General features: G+C 40.2%; 1 protein-coding gene across 2 annotated transcripts in view; it reads right to left on the bottom strand.

Moving 5' to 3' along the window:
* slc27a6 (solute carrier family 27 member 6) overlaps positions 1-2594 on the bottom strand; it is a 119187-nt gene extending 116593 nt beyond the window's left edge. For both annotated transcript variants that reach the window (XM_049604040.1, XM_049604041.1), the window contains exon 1: positions 1986-2594. In XM_049604040.1, the coding sequence (XP_049459997.1) occupies positions 1986-2472 (487 nt within the window). In that variant the 5' untranslated portion in view covers positions 2473-2594. The remainder of the gene's footprint in view (positions 1-1985) is intronic.
* Between the last annotated feature and the right edge of the window lie 14854 nt (positions 2595-17448).

The following is a 17448-nucleotide window of genomic DNA, read 5'->3' as shown; positions in this document are numbered from 1 at the left end:
ATTTATCTGTGTTATTTTACATAGAATATCTTTGGGTTTTAGGCCAGTAATTTGACAAAACAAGCATGTGATCTTGTCATGTGATTGACAAGTTTTGTTATTTTCTAACACTGTATACATATTAGGGTTGGGAACGATTAACCGATACGACCGGATATCCGGTTTGACAAGCGAGAGATACAGCTGCGTCAGTAGCAGCCTCTTCAATCGATACGAATCAGCCATGATGCCTTAGATGAATCGATTGTAGAGTCATGGATCGGGTATCGCGAGACTAGCAATCGGTTGACTGGCTTTAACAGTTTGCATCTCTAAAACAACGCGAGAGCCGGCGGCATGCTCCGTAGCAGGCATTACTGACAATGATAATGGATATAAACATCAGCGCCAGCTTGACCGGTGGAGCTGAGGAACAGAAGCTAATGCTGTTTGGATAAACCAGGGAGCAGCCAAGCCGCAGCAGAAACTAAAGGCGAATCCTGCCGGTTGTGGGTTGAACGGGGGTCACAGACACAGACAGAAATACAGATTCAGATTCAGAATACTTTATTAATCCCCGGGGGGAAATTGTTTTTGTTCCAATTTCCCCCTGGGGATTAATAAAGTATTCTGAATCTGAATCTGAATCTACATCTACATCTGAATCTAATCTAATCTAATCTAATCTAATCTAATCTAAATACATATTCCTGTCAAATACAGAGGCCATAGTGCTCCGCGGTGGCGACCGAGAAGCCCGGCTCCAGGTCCAAGAAGTCTTCGTCGGTGTCATGACTGCCCAAAAATACCTGAACAGCCGAGCTGTGGCAGCACCAGCACACAGGTATGTGATGTGTCAGAGGAGAAACGAGCCGTTCACATTTCCACAAACCTCACCGCACTTTAGGGACTGTTCTTTACTTGTCAGGGGAGGAGGGTGGCTGGTTGATTTTGATTTTATTTATTTTTTATTTTGATCCCCCCTATGTTAATCACTTATTGATGCTGTTTTTGAAGTATGAATAAGTCAATAAGTAATTTATTCCATTGAAATATCATTGATGTATTATAGAAAAGTGATTTATCTTTTTATAAATGACAAACACAGAGTGCAGCAAACACAGAGAAATAGTCTGACATGCTGTCAGTGATAAGCTGCTAGTCATCACAGTCCATGATATCAACTAATAACAGGAGATGTCAGATTCTGCCCCTACATTGCATGTTATTATTTTATTCTGCTTTATGTTTATATTGTACAGCGTTATGATAAACTTTATTCCAGACTCAAGTCCATATAAGATACATACAAAAACACAGACAATGTGTGATTTTGTTGTTGTTTGTCTTTTTATTTTATTTTTGCCAGTGCCATACAGCAACAATGCTTGGGGATGTGTCGAATCGTTCTGTATTAAAAATATATTGTTTTTGAATCGTATCGTAACCCCTGTATCTAGATAGGCCTACATATCGAATCGTCTATCACAGAGAGATTCCCAACCCTAATATATATATATAAAATTGATGTGTGTGTGTGTGTGTGTGTGTGTGTGTGTGTGTGTACAGACAGACTCATCATGGATATAAGATTTTTTTTTTTTTCAAAAAAAAAAAAAAAGAGCCAGGTTCAGGTAAGAGTGTAAGATCAAATGGTCTATCTACTTAGAATGATGTTGTAGGTTGGATCAATGTATCAGTTTATATCTCTTATTAGAATATAAACGCATTGTTTGGTTATTTGCTTTTTTTGCCCCCAAAAGTGTTGTGCTTTTCTTTCACAAATGTGGGAATGAAATTGCGTTAAAATGTACAGAACAGTGAAATTTATCTTACCTGGCCGGGCAGCTGTCTGGGTGCTCAGCACCCCTAAACCTCTGATTCTAGAATCGCCCCTGCCAATCAGGAAACTAAATGCTCAGAACCGGCTCTGATGAAGTCACAGTGGTAAAAAGAAGACATGGTGATTGACCCACAGCAATAACAAGTGAAGGCGAGAGCTTTACCTGAACCAACTATTAGAGTTTTAGCTCCACAGCAGTTGATGCAATGTAGCAAAGACTTGGACTTGATGTTGGTGTTGAGGAAAGCCACCGAGCAGCCAACCTTCGCCAACCCGAACCAAACGCATAGGAAGTCGGGCTCGTTGCTCATCAGCAAGGCGATGCAGTCTCCTTTCATCAAGTGTACTGTCTCGAGGAAAACATTGGCGAGTCTGTTGCTACGCTGCTCGATGTCCCGATAGGTGTGGACGTTTCCATCGTAGATAACAAACGGCTTGTCGGGTATGCGCTGAGCCTGCTGGATGAACTTGTCCAGGACCGTACACACGCTGGCTGTCAGCTTGGACAGCTCCAGCTTTACTCCGTACCTGATCACTTTAAGCAGGAATAAGAGGTCCCTCCAAAAGTATGGGAAGCAGAGTTTCTGCAAAACATGAGCAGAGAAAACACCCGCGGCTACAACTGAGAGCCATCCCAGAGGTAGAGTCATGTCTGCGGCTGTGAGACTCTGAAAGAATACGGTGAAGACAGCTGGAGACGCCCAGAGAAGAAGAGCGCGCGGTTCACCTCATACACACTGATGATCGTTACCAGTAGTACACACGGACTGTATGCGTGATGTAAGCCATAGTCACTAGTTCACAAACGGTTAAGCCACACAACATAACACCGGAGCAGGAGACATACTGCCTTCAAAATAAAAGGTGGATAGCATATATATATATATATATATATATATATATATATATATATATATATATATATATATATATATGCTATCCACCTTTTATTTTGAAAAGGTGGATAGCATATATGTGTGTGTATGTATATATATATATATATATATATATATATATATATATATATATATATATATATATATGGGGCATTCTACCCAATGTGTGCAAAGTTGGGCTGGAAATATTTTGAAATTTTGTATGTTTTTTTCCAAAACTTTGTCCCTATATATATTGTACCATATGTAAAGGTCACACATCTAGTAAAATGACTGTAAATTTTTATCTTGTATTTTCAGACTGTTTTGGAATGTTTTTCCTCTCCCAAAATTTGTCACTACCGAAACATATAGTATTATATTATAAAAAAATATGTATCAATCTGTTATGCTTGTTCCTTCCCTTGTTTAAAGATTTAAATTTTTACAAATTTTGACTTAAGGTTTTCACAATTAAATCTATAAAAATTAATATTTTAACAAATTTCTAAGTTCAAATTATAGAATTCTTCAAAATCTAAATGCAATCTTTCTTTGTAAAACGCTGATCAGATTGATTTCAGAGTTAATAACTGATGAAACAGAACATAAATGTAACCGATTAGCATCATAATACTTTAGCTGATAACTCAATATACTTTATTTTTTACAAAAAACAGTGTTTCAGTAGTGACTGTCCTGTTTTGGTAGTGACCATTATACTGTTTTTAAGGTTGCATCATATTTCCTCAAATGTATGCCTTATGGTGGGAATTACAAATTCAAAGACAAATGTTTTGTGGTCAAAAAAACAATTTAATTTTTGAGAGGGCAGAGTAGAGTAGAGTTGAGTAGAGTAGAGAAGAGTAGAGTAGAGCGGAGCAGAATAGAGCAGAGCATATTAGAGTAGAGTGGAGAAGAGTATAGTGGAGCAGAGTATAGTAGAATAGAGCAAAGTAGAGCAGAGTATAGTAAAGCAGAATAGAGTAGAGTAGAACAGATTATAGAATAGAGCAGAGTATAGCAGAGTAGAGCAGAGCAAAGCAGAGCAGAATAGAATAGAGTAGAGCAGAGCAGAATAGAGTAGAGCATAGTAGAGTAGAGAAGATTATAGAATAGAGCAGAGTTTAGTAGAGTAGAGCAGAGCAGAATAGAGTAGAGTATAGTAGAGTAGAGTAGAGCAGAGTAGAGTAGAGTAGAGCAGAGCAGAGTATAGTAGAGTAGAGCAGATTAGTGCAAAGTAGAGCAGAGTAGGACAGAGCAGAGTAGAGTAGAGCAGAGTAAATTAGAGTAGAGCAGAGTATAGTAGAGCAGAGTAGAGTAGAGTAGAGCAGAGCAGAGTATAGTAGAGTAGAGCAGATTAGTGCAAAGTAGAGCAGAGTAGGACAGAGCAGAGTAGAGTATAGAGTAAAGCAGAGTAGAGTAGACCAGGGCAGAGTAGAGCAGAGCAGAGCAGAGAAGAGCAAGACTTTAGACCACAAAATTATGGGGTTTAACTACTGACCATTCCATTTTGTCACTACCAAAATGATCATGTCACTACCGAAACTTTACCATAGGTTTTGGTAGTGACTGTTTCGGTAGTGACATTCCTAGCTATTTTTCAGGGTAACTAAAGAATGCTAGCAGTCACATGGCTAACAAGCACATGTTTGAAGAGTTGTTCACACAGAAAAACATAATATTTTGCATAAACCCCTCCCCAAAATTTTTAACATAATTGAAGAGAACATGTGTTCGGTAGTGACAACTTTAAAAGTTACACACTGATTTTCAGACTTTGGAAGACATTTATTTAAAAAATGATGGGAGTCAGCGACTTACCATGCAGCCATCTGGGACGGGGGTGCATTACTACCCCGATTCTCACAAATTCAGGGGTGTGGCTAAAATCCAGACTCAACCAGAGCATTAAAACTCTTGTGTTTCGGTAGTGACATGAAAACAAGGGACACTATTTTTTTTAGCATAGTTTCTTAATTTAAAAATTAATCCCACAATACATCTAAATCTTTCAACTTCTGTTTAAACTTAATCACAAAGATGTTTTAAACTACACTTTTGAAAAAAAATATGAAAAATGTTTTAAGTGTTATTTACATGAATTGAATTTTAGAGGTCAGGGTTGGGGACAGCTACTTCCCAATAGAAAGTACTCTATAAATGGTGATTTTGTATATATTTAGCTTATCACTTTTTCATTTTATGTCCTGGGTTTAAATAGGTCATAACATAATCTTTGTAAATGTCTATGTCTGAATACTCAATTTTATTATTTTTGTTGTTTTTTTGATAAGGGACAGCACTTTGCACAAAATCGGTAGAATGCCCCATATACACACATATATATATATATATATATATATGTGTGTGTGTGTGTGTGTGTATATACATACATATATATACACGCACACACACACAAACACACTCACTACTGAACAAAACAAACGCAACACTTTTGTTGCCATCTACACAGGTTTAAGTTAGAGACGTTTTAACTTTTTGACTTTTTTTCTCTCTATGTGCCCCCACCTGTGGGCCCCAGTGTGACCTCACTGCCTGAACTGTCTAACGACCCTGTCCTCCACATCCAGTGTCTTCACCTGCAAGACTGGGAGAAACCCAAACAGCTGAGGCAATAATTGATTTGAACAACCACAGAATTTCTGCACAAATTGTCAGACACCATTTCAGGGAAGCTCATCTGTATGCTCATCATCCTCACAAGGGTCTTGACCTGAGAGCAGTTTGTCATTGTACACAACTTGTGTGGTTGTGAGGCTAATTGGATGTGATGCCAAAATCAGGGAAATGATATTGGAGTGTCTATTTTTATTATAGTGAAATAAATGTATCCAGTTCACAGGCATCAGCTCTGGTGGACATTCCTGCAATCAGCGGGCCAATGGCACGCTCCATCTGTAGCCATGTGTTGTGTGATTAGACTGCACATTTAAGAACGGCGTTTATTGTGACCATCTCAAGACACACCTGTGTGGTAATGATGCTATGTAATCAGCATCTTGATATGCCACGCTTGTCAGGTGGAGTGCTCACTGACAGAGATTTAAACAAATTTGTGATATTTGAGAGAAATATTGGGTGCATAAAAATGAAAAATGGGAGCAAAAGTAGAGTGTTGTATTTAATTTTGTGTTAAGTACACGCATACTCACATACACAAACACAGACATATATAAATATATAGTCACTGTTGGCAGAGGTGAGTTGTGCAGCAATTATGGCATGTGTACCATAGACTTAAAATAATGTGCAATTCCAGTGTTGAACCAAAGAATAATGATGGAGGAATAAAAGACTGTGAGGCATGAGTTCATAAATTCAGCTTGAATGGAACTCTGTTGACAGGTAGACTGTAAACTTTTTTCACCTTCAAAATAAGAGCTAATTTACACAAGTGAAAGCACATTTTTATAAGTCAACACTACTACTTACTATTTGTTCTCACCCTATCATCTTTTATAAAAAAAAACACAAAAACACATCATAAGGTTCTTTACCTTGCATCATGCACATTTTCACATGTATGGTTAACCTCCAAATATAAACTTTGCAAACTCTGTTAACTGATATTTTGTTACAGGTTTTGTCTCCTGGCCGCTAAAGAACTGAACTGTAAGGGTCCTGTAGAAAGTCTCTGTATCTCCGTTCCTCATAAACCTAAGGGTCTGAATAATGACATCCATCAGTGCCTTCTAGTAGTTGTGTAACCCACTTAAAAAAATGTGGTTATATAGGTTGGTGATGCTGTAATATAAATAGTATTAAAATCATTTAAATGGGGCGTTGGTGGCTTAGTGGTAGAGCAGGCGCCCCATGTACAAGGCTGTTGCCGTAGCGGCCCGGGCTCGACTCCAGTCTCCCCCCCTCATACTTGTCTGTCCTCTCAAATAAAGGCTAAAAATGGCCCAAAAATATCTAAAAAAAACAAAAAACAAAAAACATTTAATAAGTATTGTTTAAAAAAAAAAAGTTTAAAAGCATTAAAAATGTATGACAAAAGGTTAAAAGCACTTTAAAAAGTATGTGTTGTTCTTTTTTTTTTTTAATTAAAAAAACAATGTATTCCTGGAAACTGTCTAAACCAGCATTTATGGGGTTAATAACACTGTAGGATCGTGAGGTCTCTCTGGTGTTTCAGCACGGACGAGAGAGAGGGACGGAGAGTACCAGTGAGCTGCGCAGGAGATAAAGCGACTCTTACTTTCTGGAAATTTTACACTTGTTTCGGTTAAAATGCTATTAATAAGCTGATGACACACTAAAATGTGAGTGAATTCCACCAGAGATGAAAACTCATCTCTCATAATTATACCATTCTCATATGGGTCTAAGAAAATTCCGACCAATCATTGCATTCGGACCGAATTCAATGATTGGTCGGAGTTCTCTCCTGTCCTGTCTGTCTTCCCCACGTGGAGGCCTCCGACTGACATAACCACTTGCGTAACATCCCACTTACCCACACCCTAGTCTGAGACAACAAACAGGCTAGTAACAGGGACGCTAGTGGATATAAACTAGTAGGCTAACGGGAGCGTATCTATGTTTCCCGGGTTCTATGTTCCCCACTCAACCAGAAAGGGTTCTGTGTTTCCCGCCTACTAAAAAAAAAAAAAAAAAAGGTTCTATGTTCCCCATTTATCCAGGAAACAGAACCTTTTTGGGAGGTAAGCGGGGAACATAGAACCCGGGAAACACAGGGATGACCCCAGACTAACAGGGACGCTTGTGGATTAAAAACTAGTAACAGGGACGCTTGTGGGTATAAAAAAGGGACGAGATGGTCGCACAGTTTCTGCTGGACAGGTATTTTTAGTTTGCCTCTAAGTTTGAATCAACATGGCAGTGAGACCAATGCTTGCGGCAGCCTCTGCGTACCCTGGGGAAGTACACACGGTGCAACAAGAAGTAAATTCTTCAGTGCAATACAGTCGCAAGTTTCAAACAGACATTAGAAACCGCTGCAGAGATCTAACGCTACAACCGAGAGAGCTCAGGATATGTAGCAAGCTTGGCCTGCTACATCGAGCTAGCCCTGAGATGACCGTGGTTTCGCCTGGAGCTGTCCCGATGGGGAGATGCTGGCAGTGCTGTGACAGGATGCAGGAGCGGGGGAAGCGCAAAGGGGTTAGCGCTAGGCTAAGAGCTCTAGGCTAAGAGCTAACCCCATCAAACCAGCTGTTCCCAGCGGCCTTCTGGCGAACGTCCGCTCGCTGGACGCAAAAATGGATTACACGCGACTGTGGAGATCCACTCACCGAGGAGTGAGGGACTGCTGCGTCCTTCTGCTCACTGAGACATGAGGCGTTTCTCAATACTCAAGTTCAGCAGGTCGGACTTGTGGAGGCAAGTTCGGACTTGGCAAGTCCACACTAGAATCCGGACTTCCCAAGAACGAGAGGACGGGAGGACAGGAGTACAGTCATTTCTGCTTTTGGAACAGCAGCGAACTTGATGATGTCACCACCTCCGCTCACCTTAGCTGTTGTACTGTGTTGTATACATGCATTTAGAATAAAACAATATAAACACAGCCCAGCCCTGCGTCTTTTCATTGTCATTGTCATATTTAATCTTCCTGCACCTGGCTTCTGATTATAATCAAAAGCCAGGTGCGAGGGGGAAAAGTTTGTGGAGAGTTGGTGGTCATTGTGATCGTGAGCATTGGCGAGTTGGAAATCAAAAATCAATAATTGACATGGATCGGAGAAGGTGTCTTGGTGCAGTTATTGCAGCGGGATTGCTGTACCTGCAGGCTGAGAAGGAGGCTGCCCAGCTGAGGAAGCAGATCTGAGAAAGACAGCGGAGAATGAGGCTAGGATAAGGATGAGACGTGCTATGCTTGCATGTCTCTGTTGTTTGATGTGTTTGTCCAGTTGTGGACAAAGTATCCAGAAAAAGTAGTAATATCACAACAAAGAGCAAAAACTAAGTAAAAGTGTTGCATACCAAATCTGACTTGAGTAGAAGTATATGGGTATTGTCAGCAAAATGTAGGCCTACTTAAAATGAAAAGTTAAAAGTACTCATTATGCATAGTGACCCAATTTCAAGTGTTGTAATTATCATATGCGAATATGTATTGAGTATTAATTGATCAATTTACACGTAGGCTACATGTAAGCAGCATTTAAATGTTGTCATGGTAGAACTAATTTTAACACCTTTCACCAGTGTACTAGTCTAATCTATAACAAGGCACATCAACTTGTAAATATGAAACTTACAACATATAAAACAAATTATCTGAAAAGTAACTATAGCTATCAAATAAATGTAGCTTGAGTAGAATGTACAGTATTTCCCTCTAAGTATAAAGTAGCACAAAATGGAAATACCCAAAAGTACAAGGTCATCAAATTTGTACTTAAAGGACAACTTCGGTATTTTTCAACCTGGGCTCTATTTCCCCATGTGTATGTGTGTGCGTATGATTCATGGGTACCACTCGTTCTAAAATTGGTTCAGTATTGAGCCGCGAAACGAGCTAACACGGTAATGGGGGCAAATGCGTCCTGTATAAAAGTGCTTTTTTTCCCCACTGACCAGTTTAGATCGCCAGTGCTATCTCTGTAAATAGCATATGGTAGCGGCCCTGGGGCAGTGGTGAGTGTGAATGAGTGGAGTCAGCTGTCAGTCAGTGTTGTAGCAGAAAGGCAGAAGGCGTCCCCGCTTGGTAATGTAAATGAGTGTGTGTGTGTTTGCTCATTACACAATAACTGGTTGTGCTTCATCTGTCAGTTAACTCTGCTGCCCAGTCTGCATTACTGAAAGCTTGTAGCCCCAGTTTTCATTGTTACTTTTCCTGTAACACAACTCTTACTCACTTGTGCCTCGTTCAGCACAGCTCAGTAAAGTCCTGTGACAGTTTACTTACTGTAAAAATCAGATCAGGTCTTGTATGTAGCCAGATAGATTAGGCATCTGTATTTTCTGACATCACTCATCATTTCTGCATTATCAGTGTATTTCAACTTTTGTTCACAAAATGTTGCTCGATTTTACAATCTTGCAAAACTGTAAAAACTGTATTTTCTCCACATACAGTGCCCTCCAAAAGTATTGGAACAGTGAGTCCAATTCGTTTACTTTTGTTGTAGACTGAAAACATTTGGGTTTGACATCAAAAGATGAATATGAGACAAGAGATCAACATTTCAGCTTTTATTTCCAGGTATTTACATCTGGATCTGATACACAACTTAGAAGATAGCTTTATTTGTAATGGAACACAAAATTTTTAGGTGAGCAAAAGTATTGGAACATATAAACTTAAAATAGATTAAAGTGAATGAGACTTAATATTTAGTTGCAAATCCTTTGCTTTCAATAACTGCATCAAGCCTGTGACCCATTGACATCACCAAACTTTTGCATTCTTCTTTTGTGATGCTTTTCCAGGCTTTCACCGCAGCCTCTTTCAGTTGTTGTTTGTTTTGGGGGGTTACTCCCTTCAGTCTCCTCTTCAGCAGGTAAAATGCATGCTCTATTGGGTTTAAGTCTGGAGACTGACTTGGCCAGTCTAAAACCTTCCACTTCTTGCCCCTGATGAACTCCTTTGTTGTTTTGGCAGTGTGTTTTGGGTCGTTATCTTGCTGCATGATGAAGGATCTCCCAATCAGTTTGGTTGCATCTTTCTTTAAATTAGCAGACAAAATGTTTCTGTAGACTTCTGAGTTCATTTTGCTGCTGCCATCATGTGTTACATCATCAATGGAGATGAAAGAGCCCGTCCCAGAAGAAGCCATGCAAGCCCACGCCATGACATTACCTCCACCGTGTTTCACAGATGAGCTTGTATGTTTGGGATCATGAGCAGATCCTTTCTGCTCATGACTTTCGCCTTTGTGTCACTTTGGAAAAAATTAATCTTTGTCTCATCAGTCCATAAAACTTTCTCCCAGAATTTTTGAGGCTCATCTCTGTACCTTTTGGCAAATTCCAGCCTGGCCTTCCTATTCTTCTTGCTAATGAGTGGTTTGCATCTTCTGGTGTAGCCTCTGTACTTTTGTTCATGAAGTCTTCTGCGAACAGTAGATTGTGATATCTTCACTCCTGCCCTCTGGAGGTTGTTGCTGATGTCACTAACAGTTGTTTTAGGGTCTTTCTTTACAGCTCTCACAATGTTTTTGTCATCAACTGCTGATGTTTTCCTTGGTCTACCTGTTCAACGTCTGTTGCTTAGTACACCAGTGGTTTCTTTCTTCTTCAGGACATTCCAAATGGTTGTACTGGCTATGGCCAATGTTTGTGCAATGGCTCTGATTGATTGTCCATCTTCTCTCAGATTCACAATTGCTTCTTTTTCACCCATACACAGCTCTCTGGTTTTCATGTTGGTTCCACCTCTAAATGCAGTCTGCACAGGCAAAATCTATCGTACCCAATCTGAAACTGAGCTCAGACATTCAGTGCTATTTATTGTTTGAATAATCAATGTAATTGGGAGACACCTGGGCAACAAAACACACCTGTTAGTGACATGTTCCAATACTTTTGCTCTCATGAAAAATGGGTGGGTTCAAACAAAAGGTGCTATCGTCTAAGTTGTGTATCAGATCCAGATGTAAATACCTGGAAATAAAAGCTGAAATGTTGATCTCTTGTCTCATATTCATCTTTTGATGTCAAACCCAAATGTTTTCAGTCTACAACAAAAATAAAGGAATTGGCCTCACTGTTCCAATACTTTTGGAGGGCACTGTATCTCTTTTGTGATGTTTTCATGCACTCTGGTTAAAGTCAATACCAAGAAAATGTTTTAGGTTTAAGTCTTTCATCTTGAATTTTGCTATGAGCATCTTCTTTATAACATTCAGTGAACTTTCATCACTAGCAGCTATGATCAAGTCATCAACCCATATAACATGACCATTTCCTCATTTTCTGTTTATTTTGTGTAAACCCAATGATCAGCTGGGCCCAGTTGTTATTAAAATTTAATCTGTTTAGCTGTCCAGGATCAGCTAATCCATTTTACTTTTGTGCCAGTTTTATAAAGCAACATTGGACTGGACTAATCTGCTTTATGTAGGAGAAATACCTAGAATATTTGCACCCGTAAAAAAGTTTGGGGCACCACCCTCCTAATGAGGGAAGTGACTATTCAAATTAATAACTCCGTAAACCAATTATTAATTCGTCAGCACGCTTATCAATAATGAATCAATCTCAGTATCTGGGTTATGAATTCTTTATACAGTGATCTTAGTTCCTGCTCAAAAGAGATATACACAGACAACAACTTGGCGATAAATGAAGATTTATTTAGGCTAAATGTGTAACAACTGAGTAAATGAATGAGGATGATATGAAACACAAAATCAACAGTATAAATGGATTAAAACAAGAAGTAACACTCGTGTAAGTTATCTAGTTTGGCGATAGTGAGAAAGTATGTGACTATAGATAAATTGGGAACGCAGAGATGCGCAAAACCATTTACCTCAGGATACCTAAAGTGAGATCAAGATAATTAAATCTCCTATTCGATATCACTCTCATCACTGTACAGCAGCTGGTGAAGGAAATTCTTTGCCTACTTTCTTAGCAGCATTGGATCATTCGTCTAATTCTTAAGGATTAAGGACCCCTGGACTGTCGCCTTGCAGCTCCCGGACTTCCCAGCAGAATGAAACCGGCTGGAACACAGTGGTGGAGTGATGTCCTTCGGGTGGCCGTCAGACGTTGGTTCTCTTAAGCTGCAGAAAGTCTCTGGGTTTGGCAAAAGAAACCACTAGCTGGTAGCCGCTGGCTCTGATGAACTTTTGATGGAGTGACAGGTCGAAAAGCAGTTTATCTGTTTAGCTGTGGCTACTTGCTTATAACAAAGCTGAAAACAATCTCGTCGGCCATTTGATATTATTATCAAAGTTATTATCAACGCGTAGAAAAAATTTTGCAATCGGCTGGCTTCGTCACTTCAGGCGTAAGGTTACTGAAGGCACTGGAAACAAAAGAAAAACTGGATAAGTAAAATTTAAAAGTTTAAAATAACTTTGATTGTGAGCAAGAAAGAGTTACACAGGAACCAAGTTTAAGAGCGTCACGGGTTCAAAAAGGGAAAAAAAAGAAAGAGGAAATAGAGTGAGAGAAGTGACAGAAAAGAGTTAAAGAGTCAAAAAAAAAAGAAAAACAACAAAATGAGAGATGAGATGCCCCGAGCTCACTTGTTTTATCCCATCCTTGAGGTGGAGTGTCCGAAGTGGGGCGGGCCTCTTAGTCTAGACATTTCTTTATTTTGGAGGAAACTTAATGAACTTTTAATGAAACTTTAATTTGTGAGATTATTTACTTAAGCAAGTTATGCGCAATAGACACATACTCTTCCCATTATGGTCAAAATCGGCTCTTAACATCAATTTAAATTTAATATGATTATTATGCGCATATCAGCGGAACATAAGTATAAACTGTTTCGTATACACACATTCTAGACTAAGTTGCAGTTGCAATAAAACATAATGAGAAGGCACATATTCATGAAAACAAGTTGATTAATCAATCCAACTATATTTTAACACTAAATATAATATGGGGCTCCTTAAAGGGAAATTTCGGTTTATTTCAACCTGTCTCCTATCGTCCTAAATTTGTTTCAAGTGACTAGTGACATAAAAATAATAGTTAGCATGTTAGCCGTTAGCCTAGATACAGCCGGGGCGCATAGTAGCGTCAGACCTGTTCAACCGTGAGTGAACGGGCACACTTCAAGTGCAAAGTTAGTCCACTAAACAAGCTTTTTTTTCCACAAAGACAGCCTCATATCGTTAGGATAAATGTCAGAGAACATATAACTCTCCAGCTAATTCAGAATGCAGCAGCACGTGTACTAACAGGAACTAAGAAACGCGATCATATCTCTCCTGTTTTAGCTTCTCTGCACTGGCTCCCTGTAAAATCCAGAATTGAATTTAAAATCCTACTGTTAACTTATAAAGCTCTAAATGGTCACGCTCCGTCATATCTTAGAGAGCTCATAGTGCCATATTATCCCACCAGAACACTGCGCTCTGAGAACGCAGGGTTACTCGTGGTCCCTATAGTCTCCAAAAGTAGATCAGGAGCCAGAGCCTTTAGCTATCAGGCTCCTCTCCTGTGGAATCATCTTCCTGTTACGGTCCAGGAGGCAGACACCGTCTCCACATTTAAGACTAGACTTAAGACTTTCCTCTTTGATAAAGCTTATAGTTAGGGCTGGCTCAGGCTTGCCCTGTACCAGCCCTTAGTTAGGCTGACTTAGGCCTAGTCTGCCGGAGGACCCCTCTATAATACAACGGGCCCCTTCTCTCCTTCTCTCTCTCTCTCTGTCTCTCGTATCCTATTACTGCATCTAGCTAACCCGGCCATTCTGGATGTCACTAACTCGGCTTCTTCTCCGCCTTTGTGCTCCACTGTCTCTCAGATTAACTCATACCACAGCGGTGCCTGGACAGCGTGACGTGTGTGGTTGTGCTGCTGCCGTGGTCCCGCCAGATGCCTCCTGCTGCTGCTGCCATCATTAGTCATTAGTCATACTTTTTCTGTTATTATACACATATGATTATTGTCACACATGTATACTGCCAGATATTAATACATACTTTCAACATATTGTACCGCAGTAACCAGAACTATAACTATAATATTATTACTTTCATTAATGTTGTTGTAAGCTACTGTCATTACCTGCATCTCTCTCTCTCTCTCTCTCTCTCTCTCTCTCTCTCTCTCTCTCTCTCTGTCTCATTGTGTCATATGGATTACTGTTAATTTATTATGCTGATCTGTTCTGTACGACATCTATTGCACGTCTGTCCGTCCTGGAAGAGGGATCCCTCCTCAGTTGCTCTTCCTGAGGTTTCTACCGTTTTTTTTCCCCGTTAAAGGGTTTTTTTTGGGGAGTTTTTCCTTATCCGCTGTGAGGGTCTTAAGGACAGAGGGATGTCGTATGCTGTAAAGCCCTGTGAGGCAAATTGTGATTTGTGATATTGGGCTTTATAAATAAAATTGATTGATTGAATTGTTATAGAAAATGACATGTAAACGTGTTGTCTTACTTTACCGGTGTGCTGCCATGTTTGTTTACCATTTAGCTCTGCTTTCCAAAGCACAGCCGAAATATCGCGAGAACAAGCAGCTATCTCATACAGTGCCTGAAATCTCGCGAGCTCTAGATAAAGCCCAGCAGGATACTACTTCAGGTGGAGGTGTCTCATCCTCGGTCACATCCAGACCTTGAAAATAAGGCTGCAACCGGTCCCATTCCTTGCAACAGAGGCATTCCTCTTCTCTTCTGTGGGCACTGGGGCACAGCATTCACAGGTACACCACTAATCTCCAGAGCTACGCAGCCTTGCAGCAGCCATTCCTCCTCTCTTGTCCTCTACCTGTTGCGCCTCTCTCTCTCTCTCCTCCTCTGTTCTTCAATTTCACGAAGCTCTTCGTCAGTGTATTCTGGCTCAAATAAATAAGGCAAAATCAAATTCCTCCTCCACAAAGTCGAAGTCTGGCAAAAAGTCAGCCATTATTCTATAAATCTTTCATAAAATAAATGAATGAACTTTTCAGGCTACTGTCCGGTTCTGCCTTCCAGCTGTTGCTGCTTGTTCTCGCGAGATTTCAGGCACTGTATGAGATTGCAGCTTGTTCTCGCGATATTTCGGCCGCGCTTTGGAAAGCAGAGCTAAATGGTAAACAAACATGGCAGCACACCGATAAGGTAAGACAACACGTTTACATGTCATTTTCTATAATCTCGCGAGGACAAGCAGCAACAGCTGGAAGGCAGAACCGGACAGTAGCCTGAAAAGTTCATTCATTTATTTTATGAAAGATTTATAGAATAATGGCTGACTTTTTGCCAGACTTCGACTTTGTGGAGGAGGAATTTGATTTTGCCTTATTTATTTGAGCCAGAATACACTGACGAAGAGCTTCGTGAAATTGAAGAACAGAGGAGGAGAGAGAGAGAGGCGCAACAGGTAGAGGACGAGAGAGGAGGAATGGCTGCTGCAAGGCTGCGTAGCTCTGGAGATTAGTGGTGTACCTGTGAATGCTGTGCCCCAGTGCCCACAGAAGAGAAGAGGAATGCCTCTGTTGCAAGGAATGGGACCGGTTGCAGCCTTATTTTCAAGGTCTGGATGTGACCGAGGATGAGACACCTCCACCTGAAGTAGTATCCTGCTGGGCTTTATCTAGAGCTCGCGAGATTTCAGGCACTGTATGAGATAGCTGCTTGTTCTCGCGATATTTCGGCCGTGCTTTGGAAAGCAGAGCTAAATGGTAAACAAACATGGCTGCACACCGGTAAGGTAAGACAACACGTTTACATGTCGTTTTCTATATGTTCTCTGACATTTATCCTAACGATATGAGGCGGTCTTTGTGGAAAAAAAGTTTGTTTAGTGGACTAACTTTGCATTTGAAGGTTGCCCGTTCACTTACGATTTAACAGGTCTGACGCTACTATGCGCCCCGGCTGTATCTAGGCTAATGGCTAACATTAAACGTATAAAGTTATAACGTTATAAACATATAACTTTACAAAATGACAAGACGGTGATTATTCAGAGTGCGGATAAAGGGGGAGCTATAGTTGTTTTGGACCGTGCTGCATATGATGAAGAGATACAGAGACAATTGAACAATACCACCTTTTACAAAAAACTTAATCAAAATCCAACACAAGACTTCAAACAGTGCATCAAGCCCAAATTGGATGCTTTTTTGGAGAGTGGTGAAATCACAGAACAAGAACATGCATTTATGGTGGTTGACTCTCCCATCACCCCAGTTATATACACTCTCCCCAAAATCCACAAATCTTATACCACTGTACCTCCTGGCCGTCCCATTGTCGCTGCCATTGGGTCCCTCACTGAAAACATATCAGCGTTTGTGGATTATTTTCTTCAGCCACTTGTCACTGCCCTGCCATCTTATGTTAAAGACTGTGCAGTTCATCAAGATGTCCCCTCCGGGAATTACAGATGTGGCAACTGTACCCAGTGTAATTTCACACACAAAACCTCTACTTTCAATCATCCACGGAATGGCAAGTCTTTTAACATCAAGGGTGTTATTTCCTGCAATACCAAAAATGTTATTTATTTGCTTAAGTGTCCATGCAGCCTGGCGTATGTTGGTAAAACCACCAGACCACTAAAAACTAGAATCTCAGCCTCACATAATGTCTCCTCTCTCAGATACATAGGTATAGAACTAGTTAAACAGCCCTTACATGGTGGTGACATTAACTCTCTCGTACTTAAAAGAGAAGCTTTTTGGATATATACCCTGGACACTTTGGCTCCCAAAGGGCTTAATGTTGATTTTGACTTGAGGCCTTTTTTATGATGTGTGTGGTCCATGCGCTTCATTTCTATGGGTCTAGGAACTTATCATTTGTGTTTACATTGTTCCCTCAGTAGCTGGTATGATGTTGGATTTGATCGTTTTCTGCTACTACTGTGTGAGCCATGTTTCTCATTTTGTCTGCACTTGCCATATCGCTGTGTTTGATATTTATTAGAGACGCCTCTACAGAACATTTTTTTTCCCTTTTTCATATCGCATACATTTATGATGGTCTTCACCTGATGTTCTCTTTATGTGATATTTAAAGTGTGTGGGATTTGTTTATATTTATATTTGCACTGCAGGCCTTATGCCTGCACATATTCTTAAAGATTTTCTTATAGAACCTTCTTAAAGAATCTTTGTAAAGTGGTATTCTAGCATTGTTGC

The sequence above is a fragment of the Epinephelus fuscoguttatus genome, linkage group LG18 (assembly GCF_011397635.1).
Source record: "Epinephelus fuscoguttatus linkage group LG18, E.fuscoguttatus.final_Chr_v1".
NCBI classification, from domain to species: Eukaryota; Metazoa; Chordata; class Actinopteri; order Perciformes; family Serranidae; genus Epinephelus; species Epinephelus fuscoguttatus.
Note: the sequence above shows the minus strand (reverse complement) of the source record. Positions and strands in the feature narration are given on the sequence as shown.